Source organism: Cervus elaphus, chromosome 12 (assembly GCF_910594005.1).
Source record: "Cervus elaphus chromosome 12, mCerEla1.1, whole genome shotgun sequence".
NCBI lineage: Eukaryota > Metazoa > Chordata > Mammalia > Artiodactyla > Cervidae > Cervus > Cervus elaphus.
Window position 1 is genome coordinate 14,044,946 of NC_057826.1, and position 19,923 is coordinate 14,064,868.

Below are 19,923 nucleotides of genomic sequence, written 5' to 3' on the forward strand. Positions count from 1 at the left end.
TTTCATGTTACTTATTTTCTGTGCACAAAGTGGTGAACAAGAGCCCTTCCCCAGGCTGCTGTTACACTTGGTCTCATTTTCTGGCCCTACAATGAGGAAATGGAGGTTCAGGGCTGTCGGTGGCCCCAGAAGCTGGGCAGCCTGCGGACTGCTGGAGCCAGAATTCAAACCTAGCTTCTCGTAAACGAGTGGATCTCCAACCTGGCACATGTCAGAACCATCACACCTGGTCCCATCTCACACTAGTTAAATCTGTCTGGGGTGAGGTCAGGCGGTCAGGAATCTCCCGCGAATTCTGATGCATGCCAGGGCTTAGGCTCTGACCCCCGTTGCCCCAGGGAGGCCAAGAAGGTTGACCAGAAGAACAGGCTGGTTTAGGGAAAGGGTTGGACCTCTCCCTCTGACCCTAGACTTGTCATCTCCCTTCCTAGAGTCTGACTCTGAGCCCTCCCTCCGTGGCCGGGTGTGTCTGTCCCTCTGCAGGTGACCATCGAGGTGGTGGCTGACCCGATGGCTGAGCCCAACAATCGCTGGTCCGAGGGCGCCCCCCGCTGGCTGCCCGCGGAGGAACTCCTCCGGCCCCTATTCTAGGGCTGCTCGGAGGGCAAGGAAGGGAGGACCCGTCTCAAGGGCAGAGCCCCGGGGGCGGGGCGGGGGGGTGGGAAGAGCAGGAAGAGGAAGAGGACCACCCTCCCTAGGACAGTGAGGGTGAGGACCAGGAGGAGGACAGTGAGGAATACGGTGGAGATGACCAGGAGCCGGGCTTCAGTGGGGCTGCAGGAGGCTGGGAGACTGGGCCTTCGAGGAGCCTGATCGCTATGGTGAGTACCCCCATCTTCACCTCCCTGGCTGCTGCCCCTGGAGGTCCTGAGCGGAAATAAGGGTGACAGCTTCCTGGGCAGGCGCGGTTGTGGAGGTCTTGAGCTTAGACCCTGTACCAACACCATCATCTGCTCAATAGTAACACCCAAGGCTTGCAAAGGCTTTTTTTAAAAAGAAAAACATTTGACTCTCACAATAGCCCTGAGATCCCCTAAGCAAAACAGGCATTTGTTAATAATATATTTATTCACATCTATCAGTTTTCCAACAAATTAAGAAATAATTATAAATCCCACCATTCGATGCATGAGACAGGTGCTCGGGCCAGGTGCACTGGGAGGACCCAGGGGAATCAGGTGGGGGAGGGAAGTGGGAGGGGGGATCGGGATGGGGAATACATGTTGCTCCATGGCTGATTCATGTCAATGTATGACAAAACCCACTGCAATGTTGCGAAGTAATTAGCCTCCAACTAATAAAAATAATTGGAAAAAAAAATAAAACAGATAATTCTAAGACAAAAAATAAATAAATAAATAAATCCCACCACTCACAACTGACCTCATTTTCAGACGGTTTGAGTCTGAATCCGGGGTCTGCTGCTTACCAGTTGAGTGACCTTGGGCAAGTTACTTAACCTCCCTGGGACTTGGTTCCTTCCTCTACAGAATGGGGATGGGCGCAACCCTTACTACATGGAACTAAGTGTAGAGAGTGGTGAGTTAATGCTTTTAAAGTCTAAGTACATAGTAAACAAAGTATTGGCTATTGTTATTTTAGAAAACAACATAACAACACAGACTGTTCAGAAAATATCACCTGAAGCCTGCCCCCCGCCGCCCCCCGCCCCCCGCACCATGACAGGCATTTTTATTTTTGCGTATTGCAGTTCCGGTTTTCCCTGGGTAAGACATGTTTCACACAGTGTTACAGCTCTACTTCCCAGAGCCCTAGTGTCTCATCATTGGTTCAGACTAAGTCATAGCAGGCTTTCCCTGTTTCACCAGAGTCCTGTAAGTTAACAGGCAGAATTTTCATGATTTTCAACATCTCTTCTATTGGTTTTTCTTAGTCACTTGGTGCCAGCCTGTTCAGACTTGCCTGGGAAGTGAGGAGAGGGCCGGGCGTGTGTGTTCAGTACTTCAGGGGTTCCACTAAGAGCCCTGGTGCATTTCAGGTCCCTCAGAGCAGGACCGGGTCACTAACATGGGGAGCGGGGACATTCTTTAATACCCCGAGTGCCAGGGAAGTATTGTCAACTATGGTTTTGATTGACATAAAACTGTAGCTTAAAGATGTCGGGGGACTTTTCCAAGGTCCCCCCAGCAGTGATCAGGTGGCCTCCAGGTAGCTTTGCTCTGTGTTGCTGAGTGGGCATGGAGTGGGTGACTGGGGTTTGTGACACCTCCTGCATTTGCCCGGGTGTTCGCTGCACAGGGGTGCCCAGCTGAGCAGGCGAGTGGGGCTGAAATTCAACCCCTGCTTCATCTGTTAGGGGAGTCCTGGCCCCAGGGCTGTGTTCTCCCGAGGAAGGCGGTGCCTTTTGCTAATTCACACCAGGGTGCCTTGTGGGCTCTGCCCACTCACCCCTGGCTCCCTGCCTTGACCCAGACTATCAGCTTCGGGAGGAGTGGAGCCCCTGGTCTCCCTGCAGTGGGAGCCGTGGCGGCCGCAGCCAGCGGAGGACTCTGCGAGTCCCGCGCCTGTGACCTGCCCCCTGCCCTGGTGAGATGAGCCCCAGCGCCTGCAGAGGGAGTGGCTTGCACCCGGGGCTTGGTCCCCGGGGTGTGTGGGTGTCTGAGCCTTGCACAGGGTGGACTCGGGAGAGGGGGAGCCAGGAAGCTCACAAACATGGCAGTCCTGGCCCGTCCCAGGTGCTGTGGGCACCGCGAGCCTAGTGAGGGCTGGCGCCCACCGGGGGCACAGACATGCCCTGTGGCACCACCAGCCTGGCCTCCTCTCTTCCCCATGGCATCGAGGACAAGGACCCCTTGGGCCTCCCCAGTGAGGGGTGGCAGCCCCTGGCCCACGATGCTATGGACATGCTGAGCCCAAGTCAGTGTGAGGGGCTAGCCCTGCCTGCTGGGGGTCTGGAGGAGAACCTCTCTTGGAAGGGTGGAACTTCACTGCACCGGCAGGAATAGTGCCTCCCTGGATGCAGAGCACATCTTCCAGCTGGAAGGGACCATAGCACTTCTGAGCCCCACCCCTCACCAGCCCACTGGCCTTTCCCAGCCTGATATTCCTGCTGGGAAGAAGGTCTTGAGCAGGGCCACAGAGCTTGGGAGATCATCCAGAGGAACAGAACAGGACAGGGACCTTCTGGCTTGCTCTTCCTGGTCACTCTTGGATGCTCCTGGCGAGCTCTGTCTGGGGAGCAGGTGCTATCAAAACCGGCCAGGGTGCAGAGGTCCAGGACCCCTCCTTTCCAGCAGCGAGGAGCAGGCCACGCTTTCGCCAGCACACTCCCCATCTGTGTCTCTGGCGCTCACCTGCACCCCGCAAGGAGGCAGGCAGCTGCTAGCAGCCTCCCTGCAGTTGACTCCTGTGCTCCATGCTGCAGAAGCTCGCTGAGCCTGGAAGGGAAGATTCCCAGAAGACTAAGCCTGGTCCCAGCCCTCAAGGGTCTTAGAGGGAAAGACACACAGGCCCAGCACTGCCAAGTGGGCTCCAACGGACAGGAGCAAAGAGGAAGGAGCAGTTTGTTCTCTGCGGTCAGAGAGGCCACATTTCCCAACAGAGGGAGAGGGGAGGAGGGCGGCATAGACAGAGGGGCCGCTGGGGGCCCAGAAGGATAGAGTGAGCCTGAGAAGGGTGAGGTTAAGAACAAGAATGGGCCAGTGAGAGTGGTTAAAACAGGGAAACATTTTCTTACCAGGCGGCTGAAACAGCTGTCCTTGCCCCCCTACCACCCCAGCTCGTTCCCCGAGATTCCAGGATCTTTCCCACCATCCAGCATCTAAAAGTACAAAGGGTAGCTCATCAGGGCTTGCCAGCCCCTTCCTCCAGCCCCTTGGCCCTTGTCCATGCGGTCATAGCCTGTTGCTTCAGCTTGCCTGGATGGTGATGTGTGGTCTCTCCCAACCGTGTTGGCCAGATCGTTCTGCCCCCGGCTCGAGTGTGGGTCCCTCCCCATCTACCCCTAAGGTGCCTCCCAGCCACACCTTTGTATGGCCCTTGAGCCACCTCCACCCCACCCAGGGGCTGACCGGTCCCTCCTTCCTCCCCCTTCGCCTGACTGCTGCAGATATGGGCAGTGGTGAGAAGTGGCTGAACTGCAAGAGTGACTTCCTGGCCAAGTACCTGAAGCCAGGTGCTGCGGGCCCTGCCCAGCTGCCCGTGCGCGTACCCGCTGGAGGCCGTGTCCAGCGCCGTGAGCCCGCGGGACGAGCATCAGGGCCACAGCTTCCGCTGGAGCGACGCCAGCGGCCGCACCAGCGCCTGGACGTGTACCGGCCCACGGCCCACTCTGCCTGCGCTCTCTGCAGCACGCCGGCCGCCCAGCACTGCTGCTACGACGCGGGCAGCCAGCTGCTGACCCGGGGCAAGGGTGCCGGCGCCCCCGACCTGGTCAGCACCAACGTCTAGCCCGAGCTGCACTTCAAGGTGGACACGCTGCTCTGGATCCCGTGTAAGGCGGACTGCAGCCGCTACCACGTGGTGCGGACCCCCAACAATGGCCGGGCCTGCGCGGACAACCCTCCCGAGGAGGAGTACCTGGCCCAGTTGCAGGAAGCCAAGGAGTACTAACGAGGGGCTGCCGCGCTGGACAACGCTTCCTCGCAGGCCCCCCACCTTCGCCCCACCTCTGCCCAGACCTGGTGAGGCAGGCCTGGAGTCTCGAACCCTGTGCCTGGGAACCTGGCACAGGCAGGTCAGCGCGGTGTGGGGTCAGACGAAGGGTGAGTAAGGGGCCCAGGGTGAGGCCAGAGCCCCGCCCCCCCCCCCCCCAGGGGCCCAGGGTGAGGCCAGAGCCCCGCCCCCCTCCAGGGGCCCAGGGTGAGGCCAGAGCCCCTCCCCTCTCCAGGGGCCCAGGGTGAGGCTGGAACCCCGCCCCCAGGGGCCCAGGGGGAGGTCGGAGCTCCGCCCCCCCGGCCGCGGGGACTGCCGGGAAATGCGTTGTCTGTGGAGAAACTCCCCTCACGCCCGCTGGGAGGCGCTGTCCCAGCCTGACCACCCATTTTCTTCCCTCGGCCTAGGAGCAGGGGTGAGCCGGGCTCTCCACTTGCAGCAGTGATTCCGGGAGCCTGCGTTAAGTCCCCCAAAGCCCCAGCCCCGAGGGCCAGCCCTGCCACCCCCGCGGCCCCCCGCCGCCGCCCCCGGGCCAGCTACCTTCCTCGACTCTGAGCGGTGGCACCTGGCCGTCTTGCCCACCCCTGCTGGGAGGGTGGTCATCAGCCCTCTCACGGAGCTGCTTCCCATGGAGGTTCCAGTGGAGACCACCTCAGCCTAGGGCCGAAGGTCCGCGGTGGAGACATAAGTGGATAGGCTGAAGCAGCCAAGACGAAGCAGGATATCCGGGTGGGGCAGGGATCGACCAGTTCTGGGGGCTTACTTTATCCAGCTCACCTCTGTTCTATCCAACTTGTAGGAATGTTGTGGGGCTGGGAGATCACACCGCCCTGACTAAGCACAGGGTCAGGCTTGGGGAGGGCTCGGAACCAATGCAGGACGGATCAGGTGCAGGGTGAGCTGGTAGATCTGTTCTCCGTGTGGGTGTGTAGGTGTGTGTTAGGGGACAGCCCTGGCGTGTGTGTGTGTGTGTTAGGGGACAGCCCTGGTTTGCAGTGTTTGGGCAATTTCTGTGGTGTAAACATACCCACTGTGGCCCACTTTAAGCTCCCAAGGTGATGTCGCTGAATGCACTGAGCTCAGAGCTGGGAAGAGACGCGTGTGATCAGCTCTGCCAGCACCTCCTGCCTCTTCCCTGCCTCCCCTCACCGTCACCTCCCTCTCCCCTCTGCAGCCACACTGCCTTGCCTTCTGTGGGGTTGAAATGCTGATGTCCCAGTTGTCTCTGTTCACAAAAGCCTCTTAAAGGCTGGTCACTTCCGTTCTAGCCCTTAGACAGCTGCCCTGAAGCTCTCTGGGAACCTCAGCAACAAAGCACTTTGTTTTCTAATTCTGTCTGATAAAGAATTTGAGTCCCCAGTGGAGCAGAGAAATGTAGGGAGCCCTTGCTGACCTATTAAGTCAAGCTTCCCTGGGCTGTGTTTGTAATTACCTAACCCAGCTGGGCTTCCCAGGTGGCGCTAGTGGTAAAGAATCTGCCTGCCAATGCAGGTAAACATAGGAGATGAGAGTTCAATCCCTGGGTCAGGAAGACCCTCTGGAGGAAGGTATGGCAACTCACTCCAGTATTCCTGCCTGGAGAATCCCATGGACAGAGGAGCCTGGCGGGCTACAGTCCATGGGGTTGCAGAGTCGGACATGACTGACGCGACTTAACACACATACAACCCAGCTGGGCAGATAAAGATCCGGGGTGCAGAGCTTACATTGGTTAGGTTATCTTTACTCAGACTCATAAAGGGTTACCTGAGAGGCAAGGAGGAGCTAGCAGGACCTCAGGGGCACATTCAGAGTCCTTTGGTCGGAGAGAGAAATTATATTGACACCAGAGGAAGTGGCCCTACTTCCCCAAGGAACTTGCCACAAGGGGATCTGATGCAGAGTTGTCCCAAGGACTACACCTAAAAGATGACCGAGGTGGACCTATACCCTGCCTTAGTTGGTACCCTTACCATACACTCCACTGTCACTCCAGGCATTTGGGGAAGTCACATCAGGAAGCCGGATGAGACAAGGTGTGTTCAGAGCCGCTACCTGGAGAAGCTCAGGGAGCCAGATGTTTTCAGTTACCATCACACCTGAAGGTAAGTGTGTTAGTCTGGTCTGGGATCACAATCTAACAACACTGGTGCAACTAGAATATTACAGGATCAAAGAGGGCAGCATCTCAGGTCCCTAGATGGGAGCCAAGTTCATTTCCCTGTCTCTTGAATGGGGAATTTAATAGGATTAGCACCAGGGAAGCCCACGATTAGCTCAGGAACGTTTTAATTATGTTTTAGGGGAAACATAAAAAAAAAAGAGATACACGAGAGTCTGTTTTCACAGGAAACTAATTCCGCTCCTTTCTAATAAATACACTATCTAAATTTAATCTATACCTAATGCTGATCACATACAAAGAAGATCTTCATGACCCAGATAATCACGATGGTGTGATCACTCACCTAGAACCAGACATTCTGGAATGCGAAGTCAAGTAGGCCTTAGGATGCATCACTATAAACAAAGCAAGTGGAGGTGATGGAAATCCAGTTGAGCTGTTTCAAATCCTAAAAGATGATGCTGTGAAAGTGCTGCACTCAATTTTCCAGCAAATTTGGAAAACTCAGCAGTGGCCACAGGACTGGAAGAAGTCAGTTTTCATTCCAATCCCAAAGAAAGGCAATGCCAAAGAATGCTCAAACTACTTACACAATTGCTCTCATCTCATACGCTAGTAAAGTAATGCTCAAAATTCTCCAAGCCAGGCTTCAGCAATACCTGAACTGAGAACTTCCAGATGTTGAAGCTGGTTTTAGAAAAGGCAGAGGAACCAGAGATCAAATTGCCAACATCCACTGGATCATCAAAAAAGCAAGGGAGTTCCAGAAAAACATCTATTTCTGCTTTACTGACTATGCCAAACCCTTGACTATGTGGATCACAATAAACTGTGGAAAATTCTGAAAGAGATGGGAATACCAGACCACCTGACCTGCCTCTTGAGAAATGTGTATGCAGGTCAGGAAGCAACAGTTAGAACTGGACATGGAACAACAGACTGGTTCCAAATAGGAAAAGGAGTATGTCAAGGCTGAATATTGTCACCCTGCTTATTTAACTTATATGCAGAGTACATCATGAGAAACGCCTGGGCTTGAGGAAGCACAAGCTGGAATCAAGATTGCTGAGAGAAATATCAATAACCTCAGATATTTGCAGATGCCACCACCCTTATGGCAGAAAGTTGAAGAAGAACTAAAGAGCCTCTTAATGTAAGTGAAAGAGGAGAGTGAAAAAGTTGACTTAAAGCTCAACATTCAAAAAACTAAGATCATGGCATCTGGTCCTATCACTTCATGGCAAATAGATGGAGAAACAGTGGAAACAGTGGCAGACTTTATATTTTGGGGCTCCAAAATCACTGCAGATGGTGACTGCAGCCATGAAATTAAAAGACGCTTGCTCCTTGGAAGAAAACCTATGACCAACCTAGACAGCATATTAAAAAGCAGAGACATTACTTTGCCAACAAAGGTCTGTCTAGTCAAGGCTATGGTTTTTCCAGTAGTTGTGTATGGATGTGAGAGTTGGATTATAAAGAAAGCTGAGTGCAGAAGAATTGATGCTTTTGAACTATGGTGTTGGAGAAGACTCTTGAAAGTCCCTTGGACTGCAAGGAATCCAACCAGTCCATCCTAAAGGAAATCAGTCCTGAATGTTCATTGGAAGGACTGATGCTGAAGCTGAAACTCCAGTACTTTGGCCACATGATGCAAAGAGCTGACTCATTTGAAAAGACCCTGATGCTGGGAATGATTGAAGGCAGGAGGAGAAGGGGACGACAGAGGATGAGATGGTTGGATGGCATCACGGACTCAATGGACATGAGTTTGAGTAGGTTCCGGGAGTTGGTGATGGACAGGGAGGCCTGGCGTGCTGCAGTCCATGGAGTCGCAAAGAGTTGGACACGACTGAGTGACTGAACTGAACTGAATGCAGATCCCCCTCCTGTCTAATATAATTTACCTTGACACTAAAATGCACTATCTAAATTTAATCTATACCTAAAGCTTGGCAATTACGCAGCCCCATTTTAAAATCTGTAATCTAAGTGACACTCTAAATTGCTACCATGTCAAGCCACAGATGAGAGAAACTAAAGAAACAGGGGCTGGAAAGGAGCTTTGAAGGGACTGGGGTGTTGATCAGCTATAAAACAGTGTTTATTCACACTGTACAAAGGAGAAAGAGACACCGTGCAGGTGGCTGCGGGCTTAGGGAACACCTGTGTGTGAGGAGAAACAGGTGCAGAGGGGTCACTGACCCTGCTAAAGGGAGGATTTTAGGAGTGGCTGGTGTCAAAGCCGGGAGGGGCCCAGGAAATAAAGAGAGGGCCCTCCCCCGCTCTGGTCCATGTAGGCCATCCTAGCTCACCTGGCTGTTATTCTTGTCCTGGACCCCGGGAGCCATCTGTGACCACACATCCAGCAAGAACACCACCGCTGTTGCTAACTTAGCTGCCTCGGCCACCTGGATGGCTTTGCCCCCATTTCCCCAACCCTGGGTTACCTTATGAAGGGTCCTAAGCTAGGCAAGACTGGTCACATTGAATTCTAACTAGTGTTTAAAACAACCCCCAGTACAAACCTGCCAGATCCTGCTGATGGTCCTGGTCTCTTGGAAGACAGGATGTTTCAGCTCCTTTGTCTCATTATTCACAAAAGGGACCCAGATGTGCTTCCTTGTTTCCTCCATTACAATTAGATTCTCTTAATATGTTGAAGTGCTCCTCAAAATCCATCCTTGGGATCAGTGTCACCTGGGTATTAAAATGTAAGCTCACAGGCTACACCCCACACCCAGGATGAGTCACTGGGGTAGAAGCCACTCTCTGGCATTTAACAGGTTCCTCTCAGATGGTACTTTAGTTGAGGTGAACCCTTAGCCTAGGATTTGCAATTTGGCCAGTTAACCGGCTTTTTAAAAGATCAATTCCTGCTTAAAGGAAAATATGTGGGCCTGGGAGCCCAGAAGTCAGCAGGTACGGGATCTTCCGAACCTAGAACCTAGGGACCAAACCCAGGTCTTCTGCACTGCAGGCAGATTCTTTACCAGCTGAACTACCAGGGAATCCCCAGGTAACATGCTACCAGGTGCCAGAGCTTCTCCGTTCATCTCTAATGCTCTTGTGAGTGCTAAGTCGATTCAGTCGTGTCTGAGTCTTTATGACCCTATAGACCAGGCTCCTCTGTCCATGGGATTCTCCAGGCAAGAATACAGGAGTGGGTTGCCATGCCCTTCTCCAGGGGATCTTCCCGATCCAGGGATCGAATCCACGTCTCTTAGGTCTCCTGCATTGGCAGGTGGGGTCTTTACAACTGTCACCACCTGGGAAGCCCCTAATGCTCTCATAGTTACCTACTATACCCATTTTACAGATGAGGAAATTTGTCCAATTTGTTAGGTGGTGACATTTACAATTCAAACCCAAGTCCAAAGTTCTGTTTTTAGCTCTGTCATTCTGCTTTTTAGGCTCTGATACCTAACCAGAATGCTGTCAGTGGGACCGAAGTTGTAACAGCATCAGTACTGGGGATGTGAATGTTGCTGAGCTCTCACATGACAGCTACTTTGCCTGGTGCTTTGATTTTTATTAAGGCATTAGTAAACTTTGCTTCAGATTTTTCCTAGGTATTATGGAATTGGTAATTTTCCAGCCAGGTGTGAAAGCGGTCCTTCTTTGTCACCGGTCTCTGTGTTAGAAGGGGGTCCTTTTGTGTTTGTTTTTTTTTTTCCCACACCACATAGCATGTGGTATCTTAGTTCCCTGACTAGGGAACGAACCTGTGCCTCCTGCATTGGAAATGCTGTCTTAACCACGGGACCACCAGGGCAGTTCCACAGAATTCTTGATTTGATTCAAGCTAGAGTCCATGTACTTTATTTTTTATAAAAGTACTTTTTGGACCCCCAGGCAGCAGACATAATGCCCAATTAGACGAAGATTGCTTCAGTCCAGCACTTGTTGAGTAATTCAAGCCAGTGGGCGGGGGGACCTTGGGGGTCTAAATTATCCAGACCAGTACTGACTTTCTGCTTTAATTACATTTTGACCAGCTCATATTGGTAGGATTAGCCTGCAGGCATCCATGCCACTTAATAAAACAGGCAAAAATAGATGAAGCAAATAGCTGTAGCTGCAGGGGATGGTGTCTGGATCAAAAGCTGACTCTCACTGGGGTGGACCCGGGGTGGGGCTTGTCCAGGAAATGACCCTCCCCATGCAGGTAGTTGGGCTTCACAGGTGGTGCTAGTGGTAAAGAACCTGCCTGACAACACAGGACACATGAGACGCAGGTCCGATCTCTGGGTCAGGAAGATACCTTGGGGGAGGGCATGGTGACCCAGTCCAGTATTCTTGCCTGGAGAACTCCCATGGACAGAGAAGCCTGGCGGGCTACAGTCCATAAGGTCGCAAAAAGTTGGGACATGACTAAGCACGCATGCATGTAGGTAGTTTATCTCTACCTGAACACGGCAGCCTGGGCCCCACTAAGGTCAGTAGCACTGACCCCACTTGGTCAGTGCTCAGTAAGCTTGTTTAATGGAACCAGATATTTAAAAATACTCTAACAAGGATTTTCAATTTTTCTTCTCTCTGGGAGTAATAGGTCTGGAATGTCCTACTCCGGGAGGGACGCCCAACATGCTAGAAATGTAGCTGCTGCTTTGTGGGCATGAATGCAATGACAAAGCAGTAGACAAGTTTGGACTTGAGCATTGGCTCTGCAGTTTTCAGTTCTTGTTCCAAACCCCAACTCTGCTAAATTATCTGTGGTAGGATCTGGGGTATCAATTAAGAAATACAAGGAGTAGGTTCTTGTAAAACAGAAATGGTGGTAGTATCTATCTCACAGGGTGATTGTGGGGGCTAATGAAGCTACTGTAAGGAAACTGCTTAGTGCAGTGTCTGGAAGGTAGAAACTGCTCAATAAACAGAACCTCAGTGAATATAAACACAAGACCCACAGGATGGGGAATCTCTGTCTGCATCTCAAACCAGCGCCTGGTGATCTTTTTGCAAGAGGGTAAGAGGCCATGGGGAGTGGGAGCCCCAGAATGCCACCTCCACCAGCCATGGAGTTTATTGGTACTGCTTACTGCAAAGTATCACCCCCACCCCCGCCAGGCTACATTTCACTGCCCTTTTTTGCGGGTCTTCAGTATGAAAGGACATGAGCTCAGGAATGCTTGCTGGTAAGAAGCAGGCTCGCTTCATGCCTCTTGATTATGTACACTTAGCTAGAAGGAGACAAAACCCTTTTTTTAAATTCAAAACCTTCAGGGGAACTCTTTAATACAGCTACCCCATCAACACAGGTTCCAGACATGCATGTTTTTTAAATTACGTTTATTTAGCGTATGTACACATAAAAGAGAAATCACCCTCTGTTCCCACCCAGCAAACATGCACAAACCCAAGGTATACATGAAGGGACAGGGCCCCAGCCCCAGGTTAGTGGTCGGGATGGTGCAGTCCTGTGAGTCACCAGCCCCGGTCAGGGGAGGGCTGGACTCAAGTGTTGGGCAGGCTGTACCCCCGCTGCGGGGCCTAAAACAAGCGCGCGCCATAGCCAAAGGTCTGTTTGATGCCCTCAAAGTAGTACCGCTGCCAGCCCTGCCTCGTCCTCTCCTCCTCTGGGGCGGGGATGCCTCGGCCCTCCATGCACAGCTCAGTCTCTCCATTCTTATCGATGAAGGTCAACATGATGGTGGCAAAATGCCCTGGGGGAAGGCAGAGGGAGGGAGGTTTCAGATCCAGGGTTTCCATAGGGGCCTGAGGCGAGGGGGGAAAAGAAAGGGTTCTGGAGGCAACGGCATTGAACAAACATGCTTGCTTACCTTCTGGCCAAGATTTAAACCTCCACTTCATCGCAATGTATTTCTCAGGGACCTGAAATAATCAGAGAGGTCAGCCTCTTTTCGATGTTTGCTTTCTCCCGGAAGAACTAATTTTACCTCATGAAGGAAAAAATTATAGGAAGGTGAGAGAGTCCAACTGTAGCATTCCTTTGAAAAACAAAATGAGCTTTTACTGACCCAAGAGATTAAAGTCTTAAATTTTATCTACAGAGCTGGAAAGAAAAAGGCGGGGAGCAGGGAGGGAGGGACACATTATTCTTCTAAGCTGATAAAAGTCTTCCTGGCTAGCAGGAACTCACCAGATCAGTGAATTCTCCAGAGACATTGCCGTCTACCAGGTGAAACTTGCCACCTTTGTCTGCTTCTAACATAGCAGGAGCGTGGGTGAAGGCCTGAACGAGCTGCAGAAAAAAAGGAGGTTGGAAGATGTGTGGCTCTCAGGGGGACCGTGGAGAAATGCCAGCTGACACCTGCGTGCCTCAGCTCTCAATTCCAAAGACACTACTCTGCCCAAGAACCAGCTTCAGGTTCTCTTCTGTTCCAGCAGAGACCATGCTTCAACTCAAGTAATTCTAAATCCAGGATGCTAGTACATTGGGTCCATTTACTTTTCTAACATGAATGATTCCAGTTGTTCCCACTTACAGGACCCAAAACTAGTACAAGAAGGAAAAAAAAAGGCAAATCCACTTTGATGAGTGGTGGCTTGAACATTCTTTCCTTTGCCTCTTCGTGAATGAGGAAAGCCTCGTGGTTCCACTCAGCACTTTTCTGCACAATGAGAGGACGTGCACACAACTCTAGTCACCTGGAACGGCAGACGCCAGGAGCTGGAAGGACAGGACTATACTTACCTCTTGGGTGGTAAAAACTCTATAGAGCTCCTCTGGTGATGTCAGGAAGCTTTCTCTAAGGGTGATCTTACAAGTGGGGATTTTGACACCAACAGGTCTGGCCTGGGTTTTTGAAGGAGCAGACTTAGCCTGTGGAAGTGGCAGTGAAACTGTCAGTTTATAGAGTACTGGTGAGACCTCACTTCACAGGGCTGCAGGGACACACCGCCATTCATTCTCACAAACCTTGTCACCGCCAAGGCTAAATTATTACAGGGGGTCAGAGGAGATTTATGTGCAGGCATTTCTGTCAGGAGGGAAACTTTCTCAGCAAACTCTCAATGCCACTCTGGGTGAAAGAGTGATGCTTATTTAAATGCCCACTGCCAAAGGACACACTAAATCATTATGTACTTCTGAAGAGTCCTGTGTAATCCTCAAGCAGAATGTCTATTAAAATAGCTGGAAGCAGCATCCCCAGAATATCCTTCAGAGTGCTGACAAAGGGGCAAGAGGGCTGAAAATCAAGTGCTGAAGCCAAACCAAACAAGCACCAACTCTAGAAAAAAGTTTGTTCTCCCTTCCAATGGGATGAACTCAATCAGTTTCCTGTTAGGTGAAGTCAGTGACCTAAGTAACCTCTGATACTTTGATGAGACCTTTAATATCAAAGGATGAAATGTCCATATATTATTTTAGATGCATATAGGGGAATCTGTGTTCATAACCTCCTCACTGGTGTTAAATGCCAAGAGTTGGACTCTGAAGCCCCTGATGGCTTGATGGCTTCCATTTGCTCTAGGGGTCTGTCATAAATGAATAAAAACCAGGTTAAAGATGGGGCTACAGACAACTACATTCTGTGGACCCTGAAAAGCAGCACCTCTGGCTCGGAGGTTAGGGTGGGAGAAAAAGAGCTGAGATAAAGACTTAAGGAAGAGGCAGTGTCTCAACTCCCTTTCCAGACAGCCTCCCGCCCCACCACGCAGGGATACCGGTTACCTTGCGCTCCTCAGTTTTCAGTGCTGGCGGCCCGGCTGGGTCTACTGACTCTCCATTCACTGTAGGCAAGATCATACCCTGCGTGAACTCTGAAAAGACAAAATCCGGCTCTTGGAAGTTATTTCTCAGTAGCTGAGATTTGGGGCTTCACTGTAGTTCACAAACATGGCTGTCCTAACTCAGGAGGAGGTAATGACAACAGAAGGAGGAGTCTATCCATTTTACGTCTTTCCCTTTGATCCATGCCAGATGGGTACCTGAGTGCATCCTACAGAATGTAGTATGGTCCCTGGGATTACCTGAAACCCCTGACTCAATTAGAAGAAGCACAACTTGTTAAATGTGTGTGAGGTCTACTACAGATGGCAGCCAATGAATGCAGTGGCACTTCCAAAGCCTTCAAAGTGGGGAAGATGATCGCAGCTGCGTATTTAGTCCCCTTCTCCACTCTGCCGTACCTCTGTAGGACAGCCACAGCTGTTAGGGCCTCAGAGCACTGGTTCCCACCTCTACACTGGCTCCCTCTGATGGTCACCATCAGTACTCCGACCCACAGACCATGCCACATGGCCAAAGCTGGAGTTCTGGGGGACAGCTGAGAGGACTGCTATTCACCTACGCCTGAGAAGAGTCCAGGACTGTGCTCAAGTGCTCAGTCTGGAGATTCCGGGTCTTTAGATCAGTGAGTCCAACAGAAATACCACCTCAGCCTTAAATGGAACATTAAATTTTCTAGTAACCACCCCAAACCGTTAAAACGGACAGGTGAAATTAATTTTGACCACATTTAGCCTAATATATCCATTCTACCATTTGTGTGCCGTCAATATCAAATAATTGAGATATTCCTCTTTTTAAAAAAATACCAAGTCTTCAAAATTTATTGCATATTTTATACTCACAGCACATCTCAATTTGGACTGCCACATTTCACGTCCTCAACAGCCAATGCACTAGACAACACATCTCTAAATCTTTCCCTTATTCAAACTTTACAGACTGATTTCAAGATGAAATAAGCCTCCTCTGCCCAAATTTCTACTCCTTTACTAAAGAGAGAACTGTCAAGCCCCTTAATTAGCATCTGACAGATGGAAAACTATCTTCTCAAGGCACTCATAACTATTCAAAGGATACCTGTTTTGAGGGTGCTGATGTAAATTCCCATTGCTTCTCTTAGAAGTTTCACCCCTTCTTCCTTCATTAAGGCCACGAGATCTGTGTCAGGCTCATCTTTGGCAAGGCTCACACTAATCTGAATGAAAGATCAGAAGCAGGTGGTGAACAGCTTGAGAGGCACCCAACTGGAGGATGCAGGTGCTGAGCGGTCAGCTAACTGCTGACGTCTGCAGAGGAAATGCACGACGGCGAGGTACTCGCACAATCCCCGCGAGCGTTTCTCCTCAAGGTCTCTCTGCCACCTACTGCCAAGACAAAAGTGGCTAATGTTACAGCTCTCACCACTCACCAGAGCAAAGTAACTGAATAAGCATCAACTGCTCGGGAAGCTAATGGCACCACAGACCCAGAAAGTCGTCTGCAGACCGGGGTTCTGAATGCTTAGGCCAAGCCTGGTCTGTAATCTTGAATGACAGGTCATTTTTCTCATCTGAGAATAAGAGGATGTGGAAGACTCAGACAGATGAGGAATTAGAAAACACAAACCTCCACTTCATCCACGCTATTTTCATCAGACAAATTGGGGATCTCCACATGGCCCTTGTACTGCACTCCAGACTTGGAGGTACCTGTCAAAAGTAACAGTATTATCAGTCTCCTACTCTCCAGGCTAAGTCTCCTGCTCCGGACGCCTAACCGCTATTTTGCTTATGCTTCTTTTGGACACTGAACCCACCTTCTTTATTCTGAGAGAAGGTGGCTGCCACACCAGATGCAGCCATTGCCCCCCTCCCTGAAATGTCTTTTCTCATCAGATTTCTGGGGATAACTGTGTTACCAGTGTGAGACTAACAGCTACGTCAATTCAGCATTAGCATGGACTCTGCTAAGGATGTGGGTTAATAGCTAATACTGGCAGTTTTGCTAAAACGCTTGTTTTGAAAATACAAATTTGTTCCAATACTATACGTATATTAAGTGACGATTTGATTGTAACACGAATTTCATATTTGGTTATATGCACTTTCATCCACAAAGAAACCTAAAGAGAGCTGTATAGGAAAACACAAAACACACGTCTCAGCGTTTATCTGACAGTGACCTCAGTTCACCACGTGTGTCAGGAGCTACGCCACCCACGACCGGTGTTATGATGCTCCTTCTGATTTCCTACGACTCTCCTTCCAGCACCTCAAAACAAGCCACGTCCCTCCGTGCTCCTGATGCCCACTTTCACAAGCAAACCTCAGGTTTTGGTCAAGGTAAAGCACGATATTTGTCAAATGATTTATGTATTTCTTATGATTTAATATGTGTAAACTGTGCCACCAATTTTTACATTCTTAAATTTAAAAAAATATCACTGATGAAGCTTTTGAGTATTCTGTCATGTCCCTAACCCTATCTTCCCTACAAGCCCTGTGGTTTTTGTTAGAAGATTCTGCATAGTGTGGTGAATTTTAGAAACACATGTCACGTTATTAGCAGAACTGACTGTATTTCAAAGTTAACATGTATTTATCTTTACCTCTCTAGGCCTCAGTTTCTCCATCTATAAAAAGGAGGCTGGGAAAAAAAAAAAAAAAAAGGAGGCTGGGAAAGACGACACCTATGGTTTCTTCCAGACTGCTACGTTTTAATTAAAAAAAAAGACAAAAATACATTGTGCCTCTTTGTGACCACTCACTTGAGAAGAGTTTCCAGGTTTTGCCCCGTACATGTACTCTTTTAACTCTACCGTCTTTCCTTCCTGTCAGGACCATCCAAGGATGGCCCCAATTCTGTCCTAATATCCTCACAAAAGAGACATTAAGCTAGAGAATAAAACTGGCCCGTTATAATCACATGCAAGTAGCATTACCACAGCACTCTAAACTATTAGGTTCACACTGGAATTCAAAAAACAAAAGCCAAAAACTCCCATAGCCTACTTTCAAGTCATCCAAGAGGCAGAAATAGCTAGTCTGAAAAAATGTCAACATTGTATGCTCCCAAACAGGACAAGGCCCAAAGATTCAGCAGCCCAGTTGCTACATCAGTAGAGACTTGTGAGACCCACAGAGAGGAAACCCATTTAGTGTCCTGCAGAAATGGACAGAAAAATTTAAACATTCGATACTGCTTCCTATAGGACTCTAAAGCAGCACTATCTCCCTCGAAGAAAGCTCATAACCTCTCAAAACCTGTTCTCCCTGGCTCCTGAACAGGTCAATCAAAATGCCGTTAACCCCTATCCTAAAAGCCGAGCACAGACTTACCTGTCCAGTTTAGTTTGATGCTCCACTCGTAAAAGAAGATAAGTTTGCCTTTGCGATTGTTAATAGATGCCTCTCCATCAAGCTTACTCACTTCTGTCACCTCACACTTGCCTTCCTCATTTTGCACACGGACAGCCAGGAACAGTGTTTTCAGCTTATCTGTGGACCAGTTCGAAGCATCCCTCTCTGTCCTGCAAAACAAACAGAGCTATGGACCAGCAGCGAATGAAGGATACACTGCTTGCTCTATGCAAGAGCACCCAAGGCTACAGGAGGCTGGAAAAGAACCCAAAACCCTCAGCCCCACTCCACCATGTCTACAAACGCGCTTAGGAAGACCAGGAGTCCTATACTGTCAATAAGGACTACTGCTGTATGGCATGGTTTCAAACTTAATGGAAAATTCTCCTTTCCTCTCTCAGCATGATGGTGCTGGAGTCAGTACTGAATACTTTAACATGGCGCCCCCGTCTGACCAAATGGAAAACTGTACGCTTCTGAGGTCAGGAGCACACAAGGGGGTTACAGAACGCAGTGAGCCAAAAGGTCCAGTTAAGAATAAACCAATAATCTTGATCTCATTAGCGCAGTGTTTTGACCTATCAAATTCACGCTGTGTTATAAATTTTTTGCCCTTCAAATGGCCCTGAAAACAATGAAAGTCCCGGGTTTCAAAACAAACAAAAATTAAAGTCAACCCATTCTATGTTAAGAGGAGAGGAAGCAGGCTGAAATACAAAGGAAAACTATCTACCTTCTAACTTTCTAACTAGTAGAGAAAACAACAGTAAGATGAGCTGCAACAAAGTAAAACTACAGTTTACGTACAAAGTTCAGTGGACTCAGAAAGAATAAAAAATATTACTTGCAGAAGATTTCATTAAAGAGAGTAGGCTTTTAAGAGTAGCTGGATTATAAACCATGATTGCCCGGCAACCAGCGGCAGTCCCTGGAGCGACGATACAACCAACTTAACAGTTCCGGGTGAGAGGCCACGGCGCCTTGGAGCATCACTCAGCTCTGAGCACCTGCACAACACGTTCTAAGACCTGGCTTTCTGGAGTGAGGCTGCGATCCCTTATGACTGACTTTTAATTCCACCCGAAAGCCGAAAAAATAGTAACTCCAACCCTCTCGAGCCTAACATTGCAATCTCTCAACACTATACACGGCAGTCTTGGGTCTCAATGACGCCTCCGGCCACGTGTGAGAAGCATCTCTCCGCTCAGGCTGAATGCAGCAGCCGAGGGGAGGGCTAAGTCCTCCTATGGAACCCCCCTCGTCTGGAATGCAGCCTTCTACGTCTTCCCCCGACCCCAACCCCGGGCCTCCCCTCCACCCAATGAAACGGAGGTCAGAGGCTGGAGGGGCTTGCGACTTACGGACCCCTGGAGACAGGAAGGACCCACGCCCATCTCCTGGCAGGCAGGGTTGCCTCGACCCCAGCAGTGTCCCGGCTAAGGTTCCAGAGCCCACCCCCCCGCAGCCCCCGGCCCGGCCGCGGCCTGGCCCGCTGGCCCTCACCAATGCCAGTTGTTGACGTTGGTGGCGTCCGCCCGCTCCTCCACGATCCAGCGTGGGTCTCCCTCACCCCACTTGGCCATCGGCTCTCCTATCGCACCGCCAACAGCTCCCGAGCAGCCACAGCCACAGCCTCAGGACAGCCCGGTCGCGGCCGCCCGGCAGCGCCTGGAAACTACTAGAAGAAGCTGCAAGATCCTCCTGGCTTGCTTTTCCCTCCACCCCCCCCCGCCCTCCCCGCCTTGACTTCCGGCTCCGCCTCCCTCCCGCCGGGTACGTCGGCTGCCCCTCGCCGGACTTTCGTTTCTGTCTGTTCTAAGGAATCCTTCACACTCCTTCGAGTTATGCCCTGAAAGGCCCGAAAGGCGACAGCTCACACGACCATTCCTCACCCACAGAGACACACAGGACACGTTTCATTGTTTCCCTAAACCCTTCATCGGCCCTGCTTGGCCTCACGGGAGTTGTAGTCTTGTCGAGTGACCCACGGGATAACCTCGGAAGGTCGAGCTGAAAGGAGAGGAAACGGGCTTAGGCACGAGGCGCTGGGGATTCTGGGAGTTGTAGTCAAGAGGCAGCCGCGGCCTGTCCGGGCAGAGCCTGATTGTAGGGGCGGAAGGAACTACAACTTCCAGCATGCCCTGCGGCGCCTGTCTCGACCCTTGGTT

General features: G+C 50.6%; 1 protein-coding gene and 1 pseudogene across 2 annotated transcripts; one reads left to right on the plus strand and one right to left on the minus strand.

Annotated features, from left to right (window-relative positions):
• Window positions 1-99: 99 nt before the first annotated feature.
• LOC122705072 lies at window positions 100-17,045 on the plus strand (annotated as a pseudogene).
• AHSA1 (activator of HSP90 ATPase activity 1) lies at window positions 11,994-19,502 on the minus strand. Of its 2 annotated transcripts, XM_043920402.1 has the most exons (9): window positions 19,259-19,501; window positions 17,735-17,925; window positions 16,023-16,105; window positions 15,495-15,612; window positions 14,358-14,446; window positions 13,377-13,505; window positions 12,822-12,923; window positions 12,502-12,553; window positions 11,994-12,384 (listed from the first exon to the last, which is right to left on the minus strand). In XM_043920402.1, exons 1-9 carry the CDS (start codon window positions 19,336-19,338, stop codon window positions 12,212-12,214), a joined length of 1,017 nt encoding a protein of 338 aa, XP_043776337.1. In that variant the 5' UTR covers window positions 19,339-19,501; the 3' UTR covers window positions 11,994-12,211. The 2 variants fall into 2 exon arrangements, with proteins under 2 accessions (XP_043776337.1, XP_043776338.1); XM_043920403.1 differs by lacking the exon at window positions 13,377-13,505 and having other exon boundaries at window positions 19,259-19,502.
• Between the last annotated feature and the right edge of the window lie 421 nt (window positions 19,503-19,923).

Coding starts and splice junctions, on each gene's coding strand:
- AHSA1 (XM_043920402.1), bottom strand. CDS start 19,338: ATGGCCAAGTGGGGTGAGGGAGACCCACGCTGGATCGTGGAGGAGCGG. Junction 13,506..14,357: donor TGAAAACTGAGGAGCGCAAG/GTAACCGGTATC, acceptor CCACTTCCACAG/GCTAAGTCTGCTCCTTCAAA. Junction 12,385..12,501: donor GTTTAAATCTTGGCCAGAAG/GTAAGCAAGCAT, acceptor GCCTTCCCCCAG/GGCATTTTGCCACCATCATG.